Raw genomic sequence first — 24,349 nt, forward strand, 5'->3', positions numbered from 1 at the left:
GTGCATGGACTGCGTATTTTAAACAGCAAACAATTAATACCTCACTCACTCTCCCGCTTGCGCCGCATCGCCTCAAGGCGAATGAAGGCGCTGCCAGGCGACAACACGCGGCGCAGCCAATCACAGCGCCTGTTCCATCCAGCGTGGCCCAGGATAACAAACGTGTCTGAGAAGCGGCAACTGATTGGCGCCGGGCGTGAAGGACGCTTTCTATTGGTGAAGGGTGCCGTCAATCACACAGAGGGGGTTGGGCTTGGGTTTGATGCGGAGGCGGGACTTCAGGTGGACAGGAAGGTGCCGAGGAGCTGGTTCGATGTGGGCTTCGCCTTCAGGAGGCCGAGGTCAGGTCCGTACAATTACCTTAACACTATTACAAATATACATTTGAGTGGCTGTAACGTATTTCTAAATGGTAGTTGCTTAAGATTTGAGAGGAGAGATGCCGAGTGTAGCCTTGCGGTTGGTGACTGTCAGGGAAGCTGCAGCACTGCCTGCAGTAACCTTGTGTGGGAAGGAACTGCAGGTGCTGCTTTACACCGAGGATAGACGCTAAATGCGAGAGTAACTCAGCGGGACAGGCTGCATCTCCGGAGAGAACGAATGGGGGACGTTTCGGGTCGAGATCCTTCTTCAGACTGAGAGTCAGGGGGGGGGGGGGGGTGGAGACTAGAGATGAGGTGTGAAAACGACCGATCAAAGCAGACGATGACCAAGGAAATGTAGAAGGGTAACCATGTGCCTCTTCTGTGGCCAGAAGCACCCCTCAGTGTGAAGTTATTAGTATTAGCTTTTATTTTCTCATTTATTACATTGTTAACAGTGTACTATGTTGACATATTCTGTTGTGCTGCTGCAAGTAAGAATTATAACACTATTATAACAATTGTAACATTCTTCACTCTGGCCACCTTCACTGGATGAGAAGAGATGGCTGCTGAGCTGAGAACCAACTATTGGAGGAATTCAGGAGAGTCGGGCAGCATCTGTGGAGGGAGATTAGATTAAATTTTGGGTCGAGATCGTTCATCTGAAGGAAGGTGTAGACCTGAAATGTTATCTTCCATCCACAGATGCTGCCTGGCCTGCTGAGTTTTTCCAACAGTTTGTTCTTTGATCATAATTCCAGATTCTGCAGTCTCGATGAATGACTGCTGTTGGACGTCACATTTCTATGTAACCGGCCCAATGACAATATTGCTTCTTCAATTGCTACTTTTTTTAGAATTTGTGTTTAAGATTTCTTTCTGGATGAAAGATGATCTGATTGGCAATTTAATTTCTTCATGCTTATCAGGAAGTCAAAACAAAAAGAAGGAAGTAATGTTACTTTAAAACATCAATTTTCACAATACCATCATGCTATCTTTTTTCGCAAATGTTTTATTTTCCTTTTGACACTTTTTTCTCACACTGGTTTGCAGCATTTATGAGCACATTAGGATGGACTTATATTTTACATCAATGAGGATGACTAACTAATAAGTGAAGTGCAGTAATAGCAAGTGTCTGTTTGACTTGCTACTGTTCTTGCGTAGACCACAAATACATTAGTGTATTATTAAGGGAGTGTGGTGTCATCAGGGATGAAAACATTTTGGATGAAAAATTAGCCCATTGTCAAATGCTTATCATATAGTATCATCAGTATGCAGACAAAAATCTTTAAACACAACGTTGAAGGAGCTGCTCCAAATCACAGTTGTCTTGTTCACTGAAGGGTATTAAGTGATGGGACTTGTATTCAATAACCACAAGACAAAGGCCTTCTGCCAACCTGTCCCAATGTACAATGCCCTGTGATAATAAAGATACCTTCTGTCCCATCTGTGGAACAGTTTATGGTTCTCTCAGTCATCTAGAGCCCGTAGAACTGAAATGGATGCAGGTCAGTTTCCACGCTGAGCCACTGCCTTAGAAGAAATAAGATGAAGATATAGTAGAGCAGGAGGGGCTGGATGGCAGGAACTCAAAGAGTGGAAGAAAGTTACAAACATTGTCGCTTAAGTATAGCATTGTTTCCTAATTTTGCTCCTCGGGTAAACCCAGGGCTGGATTTACGTACAAGCTTCACAAGCTTAAGCTTAGGGCCTCGAGATCTAGGGGGGGCCTCGACAGGGCTGGATTTAATTACAGGCTCCATAGGCTGAAGCCTAGGGCCTCAAAATCCAGGGGGGCCTCCGACCACGGTGGGTTTTTTTCCGAGAGTAAAAAAAATCCCAAGAGAAAAAAATTGGAGCGCTATCACCGTTTCCACTTTGACGGAAATTACCCGAAATTCTGGTTCCGGCCCGCTGTAAGTTTTGGGGGGGAAAATTGCGATCATACGCGCCTGCGCAGTTGGGGGAAGCCGGTGATGCAGTAACGACGCAAAATTACGCTGTCTCTCCGCGAGTGCGCAATGGGCCCGTTGAGTTGAGACAGAGGGGGAGTGTACAGAGGCGGGAGAGAGGGGAGAGGGAGGGAGAAAGAGAGAGGGGGGATGTGAGAGGGGGAGAGGATGAGGAGGGAGGTGGGGTGAGGGGGGATTGAGAGGGGGATTGATGTGAGGGTGCAATGTGGGGGTTTGATACAGAGGGAAGGGGGTGTAGAGACGAGGGGAAGGGGAGGGATGGGGAGGGAGAGTTCGGTTGAGGGAGGGGTGCGGAGAGGGGAGAGGGAAAGGGGATTATCTTTGTGGATTACAATATGTAGGTAGGTTTAGGGCAATTGGTATTTTCTCCTCCATATGAATAATATCAAACATTTGGAACTGCTTTCATTTCCTTGATAACAATACTGAAAAATATGAATTCCATAGTTTGCAACTTTCATTGCAGCATATTTTTAATGTGCACACACTAACACAGTCGAACAGTAACAGGCAATCAAATCAACAAACAAAACATTTTCTAAAAAAAGGTTTTATTTACTGCAAAAACGTGCAGTATTTTATTTGCAGTGTTTGCATGCTCCTTTATACCATTTTACATAACATTTTTCAATACAACTTGATTATTAAAACAAGGACTGCTTCAATTCTTGATTTTAAATAATGTATACAACAATGATCCCAATCATCCCATTCCAACCACTCATTACTCTTGACCCAACCAAAATTATTTCTGAAATATTCGTCATAAATTTGGTGCAAAAGTGATCCAAAATTAGGCTCAGAATGTACCAGAGAGCATCTAAAACCCCAGAGCTTCCAGGGCCTTTAAGCAGGCCTTGGACCCCGGCCGCAAGGGACTTTGAGCTTCGCACTTGTGATATGCGCTGCATGTAATTATTTCACATAAAATTCTTGTAATCCTGCCATGCCACCCCCCTTTTTGAAAAGCTTCGTACGGGCCTGGTTTATAATATTTTTGACACTGTCATAGGCCTTTCTTACATATGCTGTCACAACGCAATGTAGTCTCTAAACAACATCAGTAATTTTCCTTGCCCTCCATTTCAGAGTAGTGTTTTAAGCCGATAACTCGACACTAGCACTGGCAATAAATAAAAAGTGCAGCTTTCCAGCCCTCATCTCATTGGCCACACCCGGCTACACATCGGTGTCAATCTGGTGGACTCTTCCATCTTCCTCTCGTCGTGGGGGTGGGGGTTGTGAGGGGCCTCACAAGTGGAATAGCCTAGGGCCTCTCTTCATCTAAATCTGGCCCTGGGTAAACTGCATCCAGATTTTTGAATTTGTCCCCGGGAACATAATGAGAGGGAAGAAGGGAATAAAACAAAGATAGTTGCCCAATTTGATAGCATGTCTTCTAGTTGGTGATGACTGATGACCAACAGGAAAGCTTTGAATTTACTATGGAGAAATTCAATTGGGGAGAAATTGGGGAGGGAGGATAATGGTGCAGGGGAATAAGGGACTGAAGAGGGAGAGTGAGATGCGTTCTTAGTAAGAGTAAGATGATCTTATATGTTACATGTTGCCATTTTTTACTTTTTTTAAATTGCCGTCGGGCTCCCACTTGCCGGCCGCGCCTGTGCGATTGGGGGAGGATTTCCATGACTCGTGGGAATCTCTGGTGTCACAACGGGAGCCCGTCAGCCGCATCTGTGCAGTTATGGGTTATGGGTCAGTGGTGGAATATTGCCTCGGGGGAACGGGCCTAACGGCTCCGCACCTGGTCTAGTGTATATATATATTACTAAAACTTTCATCCTTTTTGTTTGTATGCATGCATGTGCGTGAGTTCCGGAAACGCCGCAAAAACGGTACACGGTAGCGCTACAATTTTTGGCCCACCTTACTCACCATTGTCCTGCGATGTTCAGTACCAACTTTCGTTCAGATTGATTTATATTTTACAGATTACTGACATTTTAAACTTTACAAAAAACACTTTTCAAACCACTTTTCCACTTGTCCTGCCCGGTAGCCGCCTTTGACGTCAAAATGAGGGCACAATGGGATCACAAATTTCATTTACATAAAAAATCTCGATTTTCATTGACATTGATTTTATTCCAAAAAAAACTCAGTTTTAATCAAATTCTTCCTTTTCATTAACAGCTAACATTGTGTATAGGTTATTTTAAAGAAAAAACGCGATTTCCATTGAGAATTTCATTTTGTTTTAAATCAAAATTTTCATTGTGGGGAGCAGGGGGTAGAGGGAGAGGAGGATAGGGTGGGGAAAGTGGGGGTGAGATGGGAGAGTGGGGAGGGGGGTAGGGAAGGTAGGGAGTGGGGGATAGAGGGAGAGAAGGGCAGTGGAGAGGTGAGGAGGGAGTGTGGGGGGTGCGATAGGGCGAAGGTGAGGAGTGGGGAGCAGGGGGATAGAGGAGGGGGGTAGGGAGGGGAGAGAGGTGAGGGAGGGAGGGAGTGACTGACTTGGGGGTAGGGGAAAGGAGAGGGAGGGAGGGAGTGGGGGAGGAGGAGAGAGGAAAGAAGAAGGAGGGTGAAGAGGAGGGGGAGGGAGTGCTGGGGAGGGTAATGGAGGAGGATAGGGGTAGGAAGAGGGATGGTGAGGTAATGGAGGAGGGGAGGGGGAAGAGGGAGGAGGAGAGTGAGGGGGATAAGGGGAGGAAGCAGAGGAGGTTTGGTGGAGGGTGGGGAGAGGGAGGATAATGGAGATGGGGAATAGGGAACTGAAGAGGGAGAGTGAGATGCGTTCACATTGATCTTATATTTTACAGGTTATTGCCATTTTGAACTTTAAAAACGTCACAGTCGCGCTCCCACTTTCAGGCCATACCTGCGCAAGTTGGGGAGGGTAACCGTGACTCGTGTCACAACAGGGATCTCTGGCGTCAGAACAGGAACCCGTCAGCCAGGCCTGCGCAGTTGGGGGCTATGGGTGAGTAATGGAATATTGTCTTGGAGGACGGGCCCAACGGGTCCGCACCTGGTCTAGTTTTGAATAGAAATCAACAAAATTAAATAGAACCCATCGGTTGTAACAATTTGAATCAAATTTAAAATTTGCTTACATTTGTTAATATTTAGATTAACACAATTAAACAATGCACTAACCTTATCTCAGTTAGGTGATTCATTAAACTTTTTGCGTTTGTTAATAGTCCCACTAAATGCTGGCTTGCCTATGAATGGATGGGCTCGGAATCCACCTGGAATTCTCTGTGACCAGGTAGGTGGGGGAGTAGAGAGATGGAGGTGTTTTTTTTTTTAAAGCAGGGCACCATCGGTATGCATTGCAGGATTTGCCTGTACAAACCATCCCCAGGTTAAGAATACTGACTAATGGATACCTATACTTACAAACAAGCTCCCTTGATATTATTAAATTTAAATGGTTGATGTAAACGTTAATTCCTATAAAAGCAGGACTAGTTTCTACTCTTCCCCAACTTTGAATAATAGTTCATTCTTATCAGTTTTGAGTGCTTTTGATAATATTAATTAAAATACTATGAAGATATCGTTAGCCTTAAGAGTTGAGATGAGATACAGCACTGAAACAGGCCCTTCGGCTCACCACGTCTGCGCTACTAGTACTATCCTACACACACTAGGGACAATTTATGAACTTATAACAATTTACAATTTTACTGAAGTCAATTAACCCACGAACCTGCACATCTTTTGAATGTGGGAGAAAGCCGGAGCACCCGGAAAAAAGTCACGCGGTCGCAGGGAGAATGTGCAAACTCTGTACAGACAGCACCCAAGGTCAGATTCAAACCAGCTGTCTGGCGCTGAAAGGCAGCAATGCTACCCTGTGCCAATGTGTTGTGGTTACTATATCAGGTATTTTTTGTTAATCTTCTGACTATTGAACAAAATTGACTTTTGGATGTCTGCAACACTAGGCCTGTACTAGAATGGCCTGTACTAGAATGGTATTTAATCAAATATAATTTTAGCTTCAGCAAACCCTTTAAACCTAGCATGTATTTCAAGCAGTTTGTTTTGAACTTGAATGAAAGGTGGGTATCATGAGAATGCAATGTCTATCCACATTGGTAACTCAAAATCAATGTCTTCTCCACTTAATGAGGCATGCACGATGGCGCAGTGGTAGATTTGCTGCCTGCCAGAGATCCGGGTTCTATCAAGTTCAAGTTCAAGTGAGTTTATTGTCATGTGTCCCTGTATAGGACAATGAAATTCTTGCTTTGCTTAAGCACACAGAAAATAGTAGGCATTTACGACAAAACAGATAAATGTGTCCATATACCATGATATAAATATATACACACATGAATAAATAAACTGGTAAAGTGCAAATAACAGAAAGTGGTTATTAATAATCAGAGTTTTGTCTGAGCCAGGTTTAATAGCCTGATGGCTGTGGGGAAGTAGCTATTCCTGAACCTGGTTGTTGCAGTCTTCAGGCTCCTGTACCTTCTACCTGAAGGTAGCAGGGAGATGAGTGTGTGGCCAGGATGGTGTGGGTCTTTGATGATACTGCCAGCCTTTTTGAGGCAGCGACTACGATAAATCCCCTCGATGGAAGGAAGGTCAGAGCCGATGATGGACTGGGCAGTGTTTACTACCCTTTGTAGTCTTTTCCTCTCCAGGGCGCTCAAATTGCCGAACCAAGCCACGATGCAACCAGTCAGTATGCTCTCGACTGTGCACCTGTAGAAGTTAGAGAGAGTCTTCCTTGACAATCTGACTCCGTAATCTTCTCAGGAAGTAGAGGCGCTGATGAGCTTTTTTGATAATTGCGTTAGTGTTCTCGGACCAGGAAAGATCTTCAGAGATGTGCGCGCCCAGGAATTTGAAGTTCTTGACCCTTTCAACCATCGACCCGCTGATATAAATGGGGCTGTGGGTCCCCCTCCTACTCCTTCCAAAGTCCACAATCAGTTCCTTGGTTTTGCTGGTGTTGAGGGTCAGGTTATTGCGCTGGCACCATATGGACAGTTGCTCGATCTCTCTTCTGTATTCTGACTCATCCCCATCAGTGATACGCCCCACAATAGTGGTGTCGTCAGCGAACTTGATGATGGAGTTCGCACTGTGGTTCGCTACGCAGTCATGGGTATAGAGTGAGTACAGCAGGAGGCTGAGCACGCAGCCTTGAGGTGCTCCCGTGCTGATTGTTATCGAGGCTGACACATTTCCACCAATACGAACAGACTGTGGTCTGTGGATGAGGAAGTCGAGGATCCAGTTGCAGAGGGATGCGCAGAGACCCAGTTCTGCGAGTTTGGTAACCAGTTTGGAGGGGCTGATTGTGTTAAATGCCGAGCTGTAATCAATGAATAACAGCCTGACATATGAGTTTTTGTGGTCCAGTGCGGAGTGGAGGGCCAGTGAGATCACATCCACCGTTGATCTGTTGTGGCTGTACGCGAACTGCAGTGGGTCCAGGTTTTTGTTGAGGTAGGAGTTGATTTGCTCCATGATCAACCTCTCAAAGCACTTCATCACCACCGGCGTTAGTGCCACTGGTCGATAGTCATTGAGGCACGTCACCTTACTCTTCTTGGGCACCGGTATAATTGATGCCCTTTTAAAGCAGGTGGGGACCTCAGACCTCAGAAGTGAGAGGTTGAAAATGTCCGTAAAAACTCCCGCCAGTTGGTCCGCACATGTTTTTAGAACACGACCGGGTATACCATCAGGACCAGGTGCTTTTCGGGGGTTCACCCCTCTGAAGGATTTCCTGACATCGGCCTCTGTGACTGAGACTGAAATGCCATCACAGCGAATGGGGGATCGGGAAGGCACATCAGAATTCTCCCTGTCAAAGCGTGCGTAAAACGCATTGAGCTCGTCAGGGAGTGATGTTATACCGACATTCGAGCTGCCTCCTGGTTTTGCCTTGTAGGAGGTGATTGCATTCAGGCCCTGCCACAGCTGCCGAACATCTGTCTCGTCCTCCAGTTTGGAGCAGAAGTCCCTTTTGGCCTTTTTGATGGCCTTACCAAGGTCGTATCTGGTCTTCATGTAGGCCACTGTATCATTGGAGGTGAATGCCCTGTGTCTGGACTTCAGGAGAGTGCGGATCTCAAAGTTCATCCAAGGTTTCTGATTGGGAAACACTCGGAAGGTTTTTGTAGGGATGCAGTCCTCCACACATTTCTTTATGAAGTCTGTAACGACTGTGGCATATTCGTTCAAGTCCGTTGCCGAGTCCTTGAACATTGCCCAGTCTACAGACTCCAAACAGTCCTGGAGTTGTTCCTTCTGCCCCCCCCCCCCCCCCCCCCCCCTGACCAGCTCTGTACTGTCCTCACTTCTGGGGGTGCGCTCTTTAATTGCTGCCTGTAGGCAGGAAGAAGCAGCACCGCGGTATGGTCGGATTTACCGAAGTGAGGGCGAGGGATAGAACGATAGGCATTCTTGATGGTGGTGTAGCAGTGGTCGAGGGTGTTAGGTCCTCTGGTGCAGCAGGAGACATGTTGGTGGAAGTTGGGGAGTGATTTCTTGAGGTTCGCCTTATTGAAGTCCCCAGCAATGGTGGTAAATGCCTCGGGGTAAGACGTCTGGTGTTTGTTGACCACGGCGTGCAGCTCCTCCAGTGCCAGACGGACGTCTGCCTGGAGTGGGATGTAGACCGCGGTCAGGATAACGGAGGTGAATTCTCTCGGGAGGTAGAAGGGACGGCACTTCATCGCCAGATGTTCCAGGTGTGGAGAGCAGGAGTTGGACAGGACTGCCACGTCGGAACACCACGCAGAGTTGACCATGAGGCAGACGCCCCCTCTCCCTTTCCCAGATGCCAGGGTACGGTCCATGCGGTGGATGGAGAACCCTTCAGGCTGGACCGCTGAGTCTGGGGAGCTGGGGGTGATCCTGACTACGGGTACTGTTTGTACAAAGTTTGTACATTCTTCCCGTGACCTGTGTGGATTTTCACCGGTTTCCTCCCACACTTCACAGATGGTACAGGCTAATTGGCCTGTTAAAATTGTAAATTGCCCCTTGTGTGTGTAGGATTGTGTTAGTGTGCAGGACTTGGTGGGCCAAAGGGCCTATTTCTGCGCTGTATCTATAAACTATAATAGTGATCTGGTGGATTAGGTTCTCTTGAGGCTTTTGTTTTCCATCCATGTGCATTATACCTTGGCTACACATATCCCATTGATGAAATGAAGTAACATTAAATGATTGTAAACAGTCCTGTACTCAGACTATGACTTCTTCTTTCATCACTCCACCAGGCTGCTGGATCTTTCCACTGATGTGCACAATGGTGTTAACTCTGAATGATGGTGGCAGGATCAGTGAACGGAAGGGCTCCCTGGGCCGGGCCGTTATGTGGAAGTGCCTGCTGTGGCCACTATTTGCATTTAATACTTGCTGACAATGTATCATTATAATCCCAACCTAGAGGGTCTCCAGATATTTAAACATAGAGAAAAGGACCCTTCACTAGTCCCACTTGCACACAAATCATTCCGCCGAGCTCCACCTCGTACAGTTAGCATTTTGTATATATATCTTTAGCCAGAGGAAGCAGTGACAGGTAACAACTGAATTAAGGAATTTTCAGAAGATCATAAGAGAACTGCATTATGATGATGCATTTAGAGGTATCAACTTTGACTGCAACCATGAGTTTAAAAAAATCACACAGTGGCGCATAGTTTAACGTGCAGTATGCGGACAGTGTCCTTCATCCTAATTGTGTGGTTAATTAAAAAACAAAATGTTAAATATTTTTTATGTAGTATGATGTGGTAAGCTGGAGTTATGGTACTGGATATGTAGGGCTGAGTAAAGAAGTTTATTTTCTGCAGGGGTAGGGATACAGATACCCAGTTTTTGTATTCAAGGCTGAGATAAATTTCATAAATTTCTGAGGAAGTCGGGGGATGTGAGGATTAGTCAAAGTTTCGACACTTATTAAATACTATGGCAGGAAAAAGATGCTGTGTTCATTTTAGCATGTGCTTGTATGTTTTTGCTTTCCTGTATTGCAAACAAATAAAGGAAAACTGCTTACAAATGTAGTCATGTGTATAGATTTCTTCATTAGTGTATTAGTTTTGTGATAAAACCAAGTTTTGAAGTTTTTTGTCTCTTTCATTTCTACCTGATCTGAATATATCATGTATTAAAAAAATGCTTCTTTGTAAGACATTTTTCATGTCCAAAATTCACAGGTCTGAACAGGAGTTACATATTTCTGTGCCCGGCCTGTTCTTTGTTGTCACTTCCTCTGGTTACTCATCCTTTCCATGTGATGACTAACAACTTAAGGCATCTTCCAGAACTGGTTTAATAGTGCGTCACTGACTGTCAATGGGTGTTTCCTGCAAGATGTATCAAACTACTGCAATAATGTTTTGAACATAAGCAACTGGAATTATTACACGGATATTTGTATTTTGCTCTGCCTCTTCCTCTTTCCTCCATTAAATTATTCACGCTTTCTTAGCAATAAAAATAACTATAACATTCTTTATTTGCATTTTTCCACGCATTTTCAATATTTCTGAAGAAGTGTAAAAGTAATGTTGAAGAAATGCAAGTGCTTTTAAAATTCACTTTGATTCAGACTTTTAAAGCAGTTATCTCTCGTGAATAATACAATATAGTATATTTATTAAATCTTATGCTTAATAGAGAGAAAAAACATCCTCCATCTGAACTTTGAGGACATTACCAACACGTACATGAAGTAGCTGCTGGTACCTTCAGTTCAGTAATAATTGAATTGAAATACCATAAGCATTTGGGGCATACATGTGCTGATCTTGCCCATCTGTAAGGCTATTGGGGAGAAAATCGAGTATTAGCCAACAGACTCTATAATGTAAAAGCAGGTTCCTTTTTCATTTGGGACTCATGAGCTCAAAACAGTATATTCTCAATGGTACACAAAATTGCTGGGGAAACTCAGCGGGTGCAGCAGCATCTATGGAGCGAAAGAAATAGGCGACGTTTCAGGCCGAAACCCTTCCCCGAAACGTCGCCTATTTCCTTCGCTCCATAGATGCTGCTGCACCCGCTGAGTTTCCCCAGCAATTTTGTGTACCTTCGATATTCCAGCATCTGCAGTTCCCTTTTGAACAGTATATTCTCAATGTTTTGTGGTACATTTTGTGAGACCATGTATTTTTGCATAAATGCTTTTGGGAGTGTCTGAGATCATCTGTGCAATTCATCATTTGTATTTTGTATCTGTTTTCCTAAGAATGTTGTATTTACAATACACAGCTGCTATTATTGCCTACTTTCACAGTGACTATACTTCAAAAATATTTGATGGTCAAGGTCCATTAATATATTCCAAACTGGCATTAAAAAACATCTTGATTTATTTAATATAAGACTGCAGAGCAAGTACCTTTACTTGGGAATGGAATGTCACAATATTCTTCATATATGGCGGTAGTGGTTGGCCGAATCGTATTTTTGGTCTGCACTATTCTACATAGTTTCTGGTTAGAATAAACCCTAATTGTCTTTGTTGGAATGCAATCATCAACATGACTAAGTTTACTCTTTTACGCTGGATGAAGTGATTTTGAACATGTTCCAGTCCACCGACTCAAGGCAGACCCTTGGTCTCCACAGACCACTCTTTTTGTTGATGCCTTATGTTTCAGTCTCTGTCTTTAAGCCAGCAGGAGCAGTACCAACAGCTGCTCAGAATGGCAGAAATTAGTGCAATGGATGGAGTGATAACGTGCAGAATGGTGGTGTTGCAGTGGTCAAGAGTGTTAGCACCCTGCGTGTAACAAGCAACATGCTGATGGTGTTTAGAGTGATAGAGTGTGGAAACAGGCCCTTCGGCCCAACTTGCCCACTCTGGCCAACATGTCCCAGCTACACTAGTCCCACCTGTTCCTGTTTGGTCTAAATGCCTCCAAACCTGTCCTATCCATGTGTTTGGTTAATACATTCCTGAAGTTAGCTTGATTGAAGTTGCCAGCGCTGATTAACAGGGCATCAGGGTTTGCTGTCTCAAGAGAGTTGATAATTAAATATAATCCGTCCAGTGTCATCGTGGCATTGGCTTAGGGTGGTGGTATGCAGACTGCAGACAGAATGGTGGAGTTGATGTTCCTCATTAAATAAACGAGATGGCATTTTATAAATAGATATGGCAGGTTAATGGAGCAGAATTGAGCTATGACCTTCAGATCAGTGCCTCACAAAGTATTGACCAAAAAGCAGACGCCACTGCTTTTCACCTTGCATGGGGTCCCTTACAGTCCTTGCTATACCTTGATGTATTGGGTCAGGTAAGTTGTGAGAGCCATTTTCAGTGGAACAAAGAAGAGAGCAGTCCCTGATCTCCTTTGAAACCTCAACCTTCCTCTAAATTCTTCAGGCTGGAGTGGTTGGGATGCAAATCCCCATAGTTTCAACCACATCTAGAACTCTCCCCCCCCCCCTCCCCTCCCCCCCCCCCCAGCCCCCTCCCCCCTCAGCCCCCTCCCCCCTTGACTGCCTTGCTTCCTAGTTTTGGTTTTACTTGCAGCTGTATAGTATTTTGAATCTATTAAGGATTGGTAGTTCAGAGAGTTCCTTTGAAATAGCAATGGTTGTTTTAGCAATTGTTCTTTCAATAGCAATTATTTGAATGAGGAATATTTAAATGTTTTTGTGGACATCGTAATCTACCAGCTGATGTGGAGCTTATTATGGATATTTGGTTAGTTTGCTAGAATCAGAGCGTAGAACAGGAAAGATGTGGTCACTTTCTTTCTGCCGTTGCCCACAATTCTCATTGTGAGTCCGACCATTGTTATTTTCAACGTCATTATGACCTCAGAGGGACAACATGACCATTGTGAGTAAAATATACTCCATTCACCATTTTAAACTGCTGCCATGCATTATTATCTCCAGGTTCAACATCTCTGTAATGGTCAGCATCAAAGTGAAGCATGCACTTAATTACTGAAAACACTCAGTTGGTCATTATATATTTGTATGAAGAGAAACAATTAAGGTTTTAAGTCAAACATTAACTGTTTCTCTTTCCACAGATGCTGCCTAACCTGATGGGTGTTTTCAGAATTTTCTGTTTTTATTTCAGTTTTCTAGCATCTGCATTCTTTTGTTTTTCATTTATTTGTCTGTCTCCATCATTTATGAATGTTGAGTGCAGTCCCTAAAAGAGGGGTAAGATTTAATAGGAACCTGATTGGCAATTATTTTCTCTCAGAGGGTGGTGGGTATATAGAACAAGCTGCCAGAGGAGGTAGTTGAGGCAGATACGATAACAGCACTTAAAAGACCCTTAGGATAGGTACATGGAAAACAATGATATAGAGGGTTACGGGCCTAACGGGCCAATGAGACTAGTTTAGATGTGGTATCTTGGTCAGCATGCACGAGTTAGGCCGAATGCACGAATGTTCTGTATGACTATGAAATGGGGTAGGCTGTTTGGAAAAGCAATAAGAATTGTTTATCTTTCTTTCAGTTAGATTCTAAAAAGGTTTTGAAAGCTGAAGACATCTTTAACATCCAGTGGAAGGGCTCAAGAACAACTTCAGGATGGCAGGGTTCCTGGACAATTTTCGCTGGCCGGAATTTGAATGTATTGATTGGGGAGAGAGCAGAAATACTGTCACGTCTATAGTTGCCGGAGTGCTGGTAAGCTTTGAAAATAAATTAAATTGTAATCATTTTTGATTTGTTTTCAGCCCTACAATGGTTAGATGCTGTTTATCATCTAGAAAGAGAAAATTAGAATGTTCTTGATTTTTATATAAGGCTGCCAGGGGTTATGGGGAGAAGGCAGGAGAATGAGCTGTGAGGGAAAGATTTAGTTCAACAAAGAAACTGACAAGTTACTAAATAACTTTATGATTGAATGGTGGGGTAGACATGATGGGCCGAATGGCTTAATACTGCTACTTTAACTTATGAAATTAAAGCAGGATAATATCTGATTCAAGCCAATCAACTCATACATGTGAGCAAGACATCCCAATTATTTTCACCTGTCCTATTATAAAATGTATTCTTCAAATACAGATCATGATATCCTGATATTTATGAACCAGTGAGTTGAATTTATCGTGAAAAAATCTTGTAATGACGGTGCCATAAGATGCAATCAAGACAATATAAACCACTTGTATTAATATAGTATTTTAACATAGCAACCCGTTCCAAGGCTTTTAACAGGTGTGTTCATTAATTTAAACAGTATAAGATTAAGGGGTAAGCCATTTAGAACAGAGAACTTTTTCTCACAGAGAGTTGTGAGTCTGCAATGCTCTGCCTCAGAGGGCGGTGGAGGCCGGTTCTCTGGATACTTTCAAGAGAGAGCTAGATAGGGCTCTTAAAGATAGCAGAGTCAGGGGATATGGGGAGAAGGCAGGAACGGGGTACTGATTGGGGATGATCAGCCATGATCACATTGAATGGCGGTGCTGGCTCGAAGGGCTGAATGGCCTACTCCTGCACCTATTGTCTATTGTCTATAAAATGCTCAGAATCTCTGAATAAAAGAGATGGGTGATGTTTCGGATCGAGGCCCGTCTTCAGAATGAGTTATATGAGCCTGACCTACAAATGAATACGACCATAATGATCCTTTATGTTTTTCAGTTTACTCCCTTATCCCTATTTCCCTTGATCCCCTTATGCTCAAAACATCTAACCACTTCAGTCTTGAATGCCTTTTTCTTTTGTATCAGATGGACTGGGTAATTGTGCACTCCTTTTACCACTTATGTTGGCCTTTTCTGTGCCCTCTTAATGAATGGACTTTGTTCTTCATGGTGCAAATTAGCCTCTCTTTTTGAGCTGTCACGGGCTGGGCATTCCCACAAATCTGTAGGCACATAACAGTTAATTTTCTAGGATGCTTTGAGAACATCCTTAAATATTTTCCTTTGTCTACCGGGAAATTTCTTGCTGTGATGGAGCTCAGAATAGTGAGGTCTTTTGATTCTAGCTATGGACATGGAACTGATATGCCTTCCCATCAGAGTTGACTGAATGTAATTAAGGTCTCAGTGCTGGGCATGTTAGCCTCGAAGAGCATGCTGACTGACATGTTCACATCTTGCCAATAGATTTTGAGGCTTTTGCAGCCTTGCATGACTTGCATCGAGCTGTCTGGGGCAGAGAATTGGCAAAACATAATTTATCCAAGTGAAGACATTTCTCATTAATCTAAAGGACTGGTTCTGCATCTTTTCAATATAGTCCTTGCTCCCCGAATAGCCGCACTGAGGAAACTATCTCACATGGTCAGCCCAGTAAATCCCTACAGTGATCTTGTATGACTGAATTAGAGTCCGTCCACCATATTATAGTTTAGAAATAAATTATTTTAGTTTGTTTAATTTATTTAATTTGTCTGCAGGTAATTTGAACTTGGGGTGAAATTGAACAAAAAAATCTTGAGGAAGTTATTTAGCTCTATAGCCAATAGATGGAGCCAAAAGACACAAAAGAAAAGTAATTTTCTTCCATGCCATGTTTTGAATGAATTGTGCTCTGTTTTAAGTTTCCTGTTAAGAGGAAACTTTTCTAGGTTTTCTTGGTTTGAGAGTTACGTAATCTATATTCCTCACCCTTAATTTAGTCCTGTTAGTTTTCAGTTCAGTGTTTCTCTTAAATTCCCCTCAGAATATAGTTGAAAATCAATTTCAAAATTGTAAAGTTATACTTGGCAGGTAATTTTATGTATAAATCAAAAACACGATTTTCCTTTTACACAAAGTTTAAATAGATTTAACATTTCCTTTTTTTTTGTATAATATTTTTTTATTAGAAGCATATACATATCGTAATCAAAACACATTTTGTTTATCAATTACATATTGTTAGTAGCTGGGGTCCCAGCTATCAAAATAGCTGGGGTCCTCGTTTATCAATTACATATTAATTGCTTCTAATTGTTTATTTTTGTTTATAGATAGAAAGAAAGTTTAAAATAAGATGAAAAAATAGAATAAATGACCAATAATGCAGCTTAGGAGATAGGTCCGTAGATTATAAAACGTAACTATTCATCTAATCTTGGATTCAAGTTTCAGTCAGGCTTCCGTGCTGGACCAATTTACCCTTTCAGAAAATCTATAAATGGAGACCATATTCTCGCAAATCTGTCTGAAGAAGGGTTTCGGCCCGAAACGTCACCCATTTCCTTTGCTCCATAGATGCTGCTGCACCCGCTGAGTTTCTCCAGCATTTTTGTGTACCTTCTCACAAATAATTCTGGTTTGACAAACCAGAATTATTTGCGAGAATATGGTCTCCATTTATAGATTAAGACAAGTCTAATTTTTTCCAAATGTAAGGTCTCTGACATCTCCATAATCCACATTTTAATTGTGGGGGTTGTTGGGCTTTTCCAAAATTTTAATATTATTTTTTTCCCAATTATTATACTATAATGAAGGACATTTCTTTGGCTTGTTGCAAGTTTTAGGCTTTGTTCTGATATTCCTAATATTATTAGTTTTGGGTCGGGATCCAATTGGATATTAACAACTTCAGAAATAATTTTTAAAATATCCGTCCAGAAATTTTTAATTTTTATACAATTTACAAAAGTATGAGTTAAATTGAATATTGGCATTTGTCGATATTTCCATTCTGTTGAAACATTAAGATTACCCAAAGAAAACCATGACTTTTCCTTTGCTATTACTCTTTTTTGTAACATTTCAAATGCTGTATCAAAGTCATTGACAGATACAGCACAGAAATAGGCGTTTCAGGTTCAAGTTCAAGTGAGTTTATTGTCATGTGCCCCTGTATAGGACAATGAAATTCTTGCTTTGCTTTATTGAGCCCATTGAGCTCTGCCGATAGATCATCCATACAGATTTTTTTCCTTCTGAGGCACGTTGAGAATAACCTGCTTCTATTTCTGTTCTTGGGTAACTAATGAGTACTATTAGTCTCTACCAGAGGTGGGACAAATGAGGGAGTTTGGCACAGAGGGGAGGTTTGATTGGTTTGTTGCAACTTCTTTCTACTATTTGCATGACCTCCACTTGCTCCCTAAGAAAGGCTAGAAGTGCTCAACATCTTCCAGGACATTCCCTGCCAGTTAGAGTGATCTCAAATCAGGGATTTCCAGATTGCTGAGGGACATTTTGAGGATGTTCCCGGACAAACTTTCTTCATCTTCCTGGATATCACTTGTCATTATTGCAGTAGGTTGCTCTGCTCAGGAAATTTGGCGTGTGCGCCATGCCCTGGTGACAATTAGGGGACACTATTCAGCTGCATTGATATTTTTGATACAAATAGGCTATTTCAGATTTTCCATTAGTGTCGGATATAGTGTATAATAATTGCTAAAGTGTTGACAGAACTATTTTGTGCAATGCAGTAAATACTGTATGAGTTTGCAGTAGCTGTCATCTTGTATTCTGGTCACACTTACAGCTGCTAATTGTATTGCTCAGCTAATTGTAAGGACTTGTGACAAAGCCTTAGCATTTATGCTAGGTAATGGACATGAAAGTCTATGCCAATTTAGACCTCTTGACAGCTTGGCAGGAACAGGGTCTCTGTTCATTTGAACCGAGAAAACTTGCAGCAAAGAAATAAGGTATGCACGTGAATTGATTGCGGTTGGTTTCTTTGTGTCCAGAAGTGCTTACCTTTTATTAAATTGATAGTTTTGAGTGTGTTGAACATTCAAAACCTAGTCTGAAAAAGGGTTTCGGCCCGAAAGGTCACCCATTTCCTTCGCTCCATAGATGCTGCTGCACCCGCTGAGTTTCTCCAGCATTTTTGTGTACCAAAGACTTAGACTGGCCAGTTAAGCAATTCTGGAATTGAACCCCTTCCTAAAAACAAAACAATGTTCTTGTACGTGCCTGGAGAACCCCACAGAAGATCTGCGTACCAGAATCCAAGATTGACTCCATGCACATAAAAGTTAGAATGTAAGATGGAGAATACAAATTTTCAGTATAAGTATTAGCGTACAAGAAAATAGGAGCATGAATAAACTGCCTGCTCTGCTAACCAAAATGATCATGGCTTATCTGCCCCTGGGCTCATTTCCGTTCTGTGTCAGTTCTCCATAGCCTCTGATCATTCAAAGATGTGTATTCTCTTTAAATACTTCAGTGATCTATGCTCCACAACCCTTGGGTAGAGAATTCCAGTGATTCAACACTTCAATTTTAAATTCTCCCCTCCAAGACCAACTCCTATGAATTCAACTCCACCCCAAGGACGGAGCCAGCCTTCTTGATGAGCTTGTTAATCCTGTTGGCGCCCGCAGCCTTCGCCTTGCTGCCTAGCACACGACAGCGAAGAAGATGGCACTGGCCACCACCGATTGGTAGAATATCTGCAGCATCTTGCTGCAGATGTTGAAGGAGCAGAGCCTTCTCAAAAGGTGCAGCAGGCTCTGTCTCTTGTTGTACAGGGCCTCAGTGTTCCTGGACCAGTCCAGTTACTGTCTAGGTAAACTCCAAGGTATTTGTACTCCACATCACAACTGCACATCCACACCATTGATGGAGATGGACAGGGGTGTTCCTCTCCTCCTAAAGTCCACAACTAACTCCTTGGTCTTGGTGTTGAGCTGCAGGTGATTCAGCCCACACCACTCAACAAAGTCGTAGACTCTATATTCAGCTTCCCTCCCCTCAGTGATGCAGCCCACATTTGCAGAGTCATCTGAAAACTTCTGCAGGTGGCAGGATTCCGAATTATATCTGAAGTCCGAGGTGTAGATGGTGAACAGGAAGGGAGCGATCTAATTAGTACACACGAAGATGGATGCAAAAAGAGAAGGAACACTATTTCCGTGGTAAACATGCACATTTGTTCGAAGGACAAATTTAGTTGTTTGTTCCATTTCTAAGAGGTAACAGTGTCAGGATCATGGAAATAATGCACCTACAAGCTTTTCTTTACACCTTGAGCATGAAGTCTTTCTCAAAGATCAAGTCATAACTGTGCCCCATTGATCTCTCCAAACATCTTAGCAAGAATGGCTAAAAATAGCTTGCTACTCTTGTAAAATCTATGTTGTGGGACCAAACTTTTACTATATTTAAAAACCCACCATATTTATTGACTAATTATATTGGTATTTTTTTCCTGAACAAATTGATGACCACAAATGTCTGACTTGAGGTGAAAATGCCACTACTTAGTCAAGAGAGCATCTGTGGTAAATGGCTGTTGTCTCCAAGTCATGAAGTTGTGAGTTGAATATTTAAGTTTGCACCTCTGCTCTGAGAGACTATGCAGCGTCTGATTAATTATATGGACATGAAGAGGCAGAAGAATTCAAGTGCCCTGTTATTACCTAATCTGCAGGAGTAACAGATCACCTGTTTGTTTTGCTTCATTCTAGCTGTGGACAATGATTAAAGGAATCTACCTTTTCCCTGTGATGTAAATGTAATGACTGTTTATTTTAGCAATGATTTTGAACTTCTTTGAGTCACCCTAACAATACAGAAGAAATTTTCATTTTTTATAACACATGAAAAAAATAGGATTAGAATTGGACCAATCATTTTAAAGGGGATTTAGGCCAAGCTGTATGTTTATATTGTAAAGAGATTTATTTTCTGTACGGATGAATCATGGGGAAAATTGAGTTTTTGGGAAAAAAATGTGATTGCCTTCCACCATGTGTATTAGCTGCAGTCCAAGAACCAACTTCATTGTAGAAGCGAAAAAGTAAGATTTATTAAACTTCTGACTCTTGATGCCAGACTTTGGGTGTGGATTCATCTTGTACAACACGGCCTAATTATTCAATTATAATTTCAATAAATTACTTAAAGTGTAAATGACTCTCTTTGCCTGGGCTCTTTTACTCGCGTTAAACGCTTTCCTCCCCCCAGGCAGTTGCTTGGTTGCTTTCACCAGTTCTATGGGTTGTGAGGAGGCAGATTAAGCTAATGTGGGATTCGCTGATTCTGCCACATGCTAGACAAGATGGGAGATGGTGTATAGCTTCGGTTTTTGATGACTTTCTAGATGTTCTTGTTAAAGCGAGTAACAATTCTCAGTGCCACTGATTCTAGATATTCCTTTATTTTTGAGTGGTCATGGCTAATTGAAGTCAATATCTTTCTTTCCATCTTCCCCCCCACCCCCCCCCCCCCCCCGCTATTTTTTTCAGTCGTCATCTTTTTTCATTAGGTACACTAGCTGAGTGCAAAGGATGGCAAAAAGATCTAGAGATTACAGTGGAATGTTGGCAGATTATTTGACTATTTGGAAATTTTAATTTAACTAAACACATCACACTAAAGTACTTGCTTTGATAAGGAACACTGGATTACAATATGAGCATTGTGAGCATTGATCCTACATGATTGTAGGATCACAGCATGAGAACTGGGGTGGGGGTATTGTGATCCCAGGTGAGCAGTGAGCAGCGAGTTGATGGGAATGTGTGGAGAACAGGTTTCTGGGAAAATTTGTGAGGGAATGTGAGGGAATATTTCAAACCGAACAATGAATTTGTTACTTAGATTTTAGGTAAATTTTTTTAACTTTTAATCTAGACTTGTAATTTTACCCAATGTTGTAAATGATTGCAATTGATGCCATTTAACTGACTAGGACTAATAGGTCATTTGGGTGCTTGGATCTCTTAATATGCTATATTTTTGTTTGTAGTTTTTTACAGGTTGGTGGATTATCATAGATGCTGCAATTGTTTATCCAACAAACAAAGATATGAATCATGCTTTTCACACATGTGGAGTCATGTCAACCATAGCTTTTTTCATGTAAGTTTCCAATGAAATACCATGCTTTGCCACTTGTCTTAGCTTTCATTATGTGCTTTATGAATTTATTTTTTCCAGGTTAACAACCCAAGTCTGAACACAACTGTGTTGATGTCATGTACAGCATTATAGCTGTGCTTCTGCTATAGAGTAAGAAGCTTATGGATATAAAACATGCTCCAGGCAATGAGCGGAAAATTTAGGTTGCCATTTGATGTCATGAAGGCGTAATTTTTGAACAAGATTTCAAACTGAGGATGTGTCTACACTCCTAGATATAAAACTTTTTTAATATCATTATTGTAAGTAATAGGAATTCCATTCCAGTGCCCTGGCCAACTTTTATCCATCCTAAACAACATTACCAAATAGTCAGATAATTTCCTTCCATAATCGAGAGTGCTGTTCGATTCACCTCCTCCCATTGAGAACATTAGACTTAGTCAGTGGAACAAATATGCTACAATATTGACAACTATAACTATATGCACCATGTATTTTCCCCTTTGCCCCATCTATTGTACTTGAGTTTGAACTAATTTGAATCTAAGATAGACACAAAAAGCTGGGGTATCTCAGCGGGACAGGCAACATCTCTGGAGAGAAGGAATGGGTGATGTTTCGGGTCGAGATCTTTCTTCAGACTACGTATGATGTATCTGATCTGTTGAGATAGCATGTAAAGCAAAGCTTTTCACTGTGCATTGGTACATGTCACAATAATAACCTAAGCCATGAACTTTTACCGGGGATAATTATATACAAATTGGCATGTGCGTTTCCTGACATCTATCAGTTATTAAATTAGGGGAGGAAAGGATGCTAAAGGCTTTTTGGGATATTCCTGGTTGAGATTGGTGCTATAAACTAGTTTCTTCCTGAATTGCTTCTGGACAAATCTACCAGACGTGTTCAGATCAGAGGTAGCCACAAGTAAAACAGTAAACTGTTTTTGGTAAGTCCTGGAGCCATGTCTAGAGAAAAATCTTTAGTTGTCGGAAGGTATGATGAAAGATTGGAAAACAATAACCATCAGTTTTTAAAAGGTGTCAAATAGTAGCTACATGACAAATTAATTTATAGTCTTTAAAGTTAACTATTCCAGCACAATTGCAGGCTGTTTGCAAATAGGCTGTGGGCCGAGCATCAAAAATGTGTTGAGAAATCAACTTTCATGACCCACGTCTTGGAACTACGTGAAATTTTGCACAGATTTAGATAAAATATAATTGAGAAAGAAGTCATAACTTGTCAGTGCCAAAAGTTGCACATTAATTAATTAGAAAATGAGATCAAAAAAGTAAGCGCCATCTAGTGTCCAGTGCCCATATTACACCATGGGGAGCCTATTTCCATGTTGCAGTCTATTTAAACTATATATTATTATACTATATATATATATATATATATATTGTGAATATGACTGTAATCATATATAATTATGTATAATTATATTACATTAAAATAATATAATTAATATAATTGTGTGTTTTTTGAATGAGACTGCCGCAGAGGTCTTGCTCCTGAACCAGTCTAATTAATGGGTGAGACCGACCCTTCGCATCATCCACTGGCGGGCCGGCAGCCCGACCGATCCCTCGCAGCACTCGCAGGCCTTCCGACCACTCTCACCATCCACCGGCAGACCGACTGCCCGATCGATCCTCCACAGCATCCATCGGCCTACCGACAAGCCCGACCAACTGACCCTGACCTTGACCCTGACCCTAATCCTAACCCTAGCTGTACATTTGTTATTTATTATTTTTATTTAATAGTTCACATCACATCATTACTTTATAAAGATAAATCAATTGAAAAACAAAATGATCAGCAAGGTTAGCATTACCTTTATCCTTGGAAACCTTGCAATTGCTATTGATGTAATGAGGAGGTAGCCATGATCCCAGAGTACTTGCTGCCTAGTGACCATAAAACAACGCGCGCGATAGGTCATTTTTCGTCCGACCTCAATGTCAAACGTGCATTGATTGGACAATCACTACTCGGAAAATTGGAAGTTTTCTACTTATTTAAACAAAATGTGCAGGTTTTGTTCTTGACGAGTTTCAGGTATGATTTATATAATATTTTTACACAATATATTAAAAACTCAGGTAGTTCCGTGAGTTGGGTCACGAACCTGAACAAAAAAGCTCCTCGACCCACAGCCTAAAAGGCTCAAAATATTTAAAATCAAGTGCTGGATTTATTCCTAACTCTTAACCTAAAAAATATCTTGCATGGCCTTAATAGATAACCAAATGCGCTGGGTTCATTTAAAAGGTAGATGGAGACAGTAATTTTGCATATAAGAATAAACTGTGTTTTAGATCATCTGTGCTACACCTCTAGCTCTCTGATACGATTTTTTGCACATGGTTTTCCTGCATGAATTGTTTCACTCATCTGTCATATACTGAAATGTATTACTAGCCAAGCCACCATTTATTGTTCATCCTTGGCCTACTAAGGCCATTCATTTAAGAGTTGACCACATTGTTTTGGGAGTGACTTTGTAAAAGGATTGTCAGTTTCATTCCCAAAGAATTTTAGTGCACCCGATGTACATGTTTTTTTATAGTTGTTCTAAAAAACAAGATATTAGCTTGTAACTTTCCCATTACTGTTAGTGGATCTGTACTTGAGTTTCTGGGTCGTCAGTTCAGACCGAAGATAGACACAAAAAGCTGGAGTAACTCAGCGGGACAGGCAGCATCTCTGGAGAGAAGGAATGGGGGAAGTTTAGGTCGAGACCCTTCGAAACGTCACCCATTCCTCTCTCCAGCGATGCTGCCTGTCTTGCTGAGTTACTCCAGCTTTTTGTGTCTATCTTTGGTTTAAATCTACAGTTCAGTTCAGACCTCTTGATTAACCACTTTGCTACCATAACTCTCGATCTGGCAATGTGGATTGCCAAATTTCTGATAAAATAAACTGTGTATATGCATATTACACTTTATCATTACACTCCACATTTGTAATTTGTTTCTAATTTAGGATAAATGCTGTCTCTAATGGGCAAGTCCGAGGAGATGGATACAGTGAAGGATGTTTGGGAAGAACAGGTATGTTGTATGAAGCTAGTTACCTTTTTAGATTACTGTACTTAATATTAAAAAATAAAAGTACCTAACAAAGAACAAATCATTTGTATATTGCAAATGGGTATCCTGATTCACTGCACAGAGCATAGCTAAATTTACTGCAAATAAATTGCTAAGAACAGCTGTGTAATTGAAGCATGAACTTGCGTGGGAATAAAAATATACCTCCAGTTAAAACA

At 41.7% G+C, this 24,349-nt stretch overlaps 1 protein-coding gene across 4 annotated transcripts in view; it reads left to right on the plus strand.

Annotated features, from left to right (window-relative positions):
* Positions 1 to 229: 229 nt before the first annotated feature.
* The window catches only part of tmem50b (transmembrane protein 50B), a 40,569-nt gene continuing 16,449 nt past the window's right edge, over positions 230 to 24,349 (plus strand). The window contains exons 1-4 of one of the 4 annotated variants that reach the window (XM_033032557.1): positions 230 to 346; positions 13,798 to 13,966; positions 20,951 to 21,063; positions 24,064 to 24,131. In XM_033032557.1, coding sequence (XP_032888448.1) covers positions 13,868 to 13,966; positions 20,951 to 21,063; positions 24,064 to 24,131 — 280 coding nt within the window. In that variant the 5' untranslated portion in view covers positions 230 to 346; positions 13,798 to 13,867. Of the gene's footprint in view, positions 347 to 13,793; positions 13,967 to 20,950; positions 21,064 to 24,063; positions 24,132 to 24,349 lie in introns of all 4 variants that reach the window. The other 3 variants (XM_033032556.1, XM_033032558.1, XM_033032559.1) reach the window with 3 other exon arrangements.

Source organism: Amblyraja radiata, chromosome 14, assembly GCF_010909765.2.
Source record: "Amblyraja radiata isolate CabotCenter1 chromosome 14, sAmbRad1.1.pri, whole genome shotgun sequence".
Lineage (NCBI taxonomy): Eukaryota > Metazoa > Chordata > Chondrichthyes > Rajiformes > Rajidae > Amblyraja > Amblyraja radiata.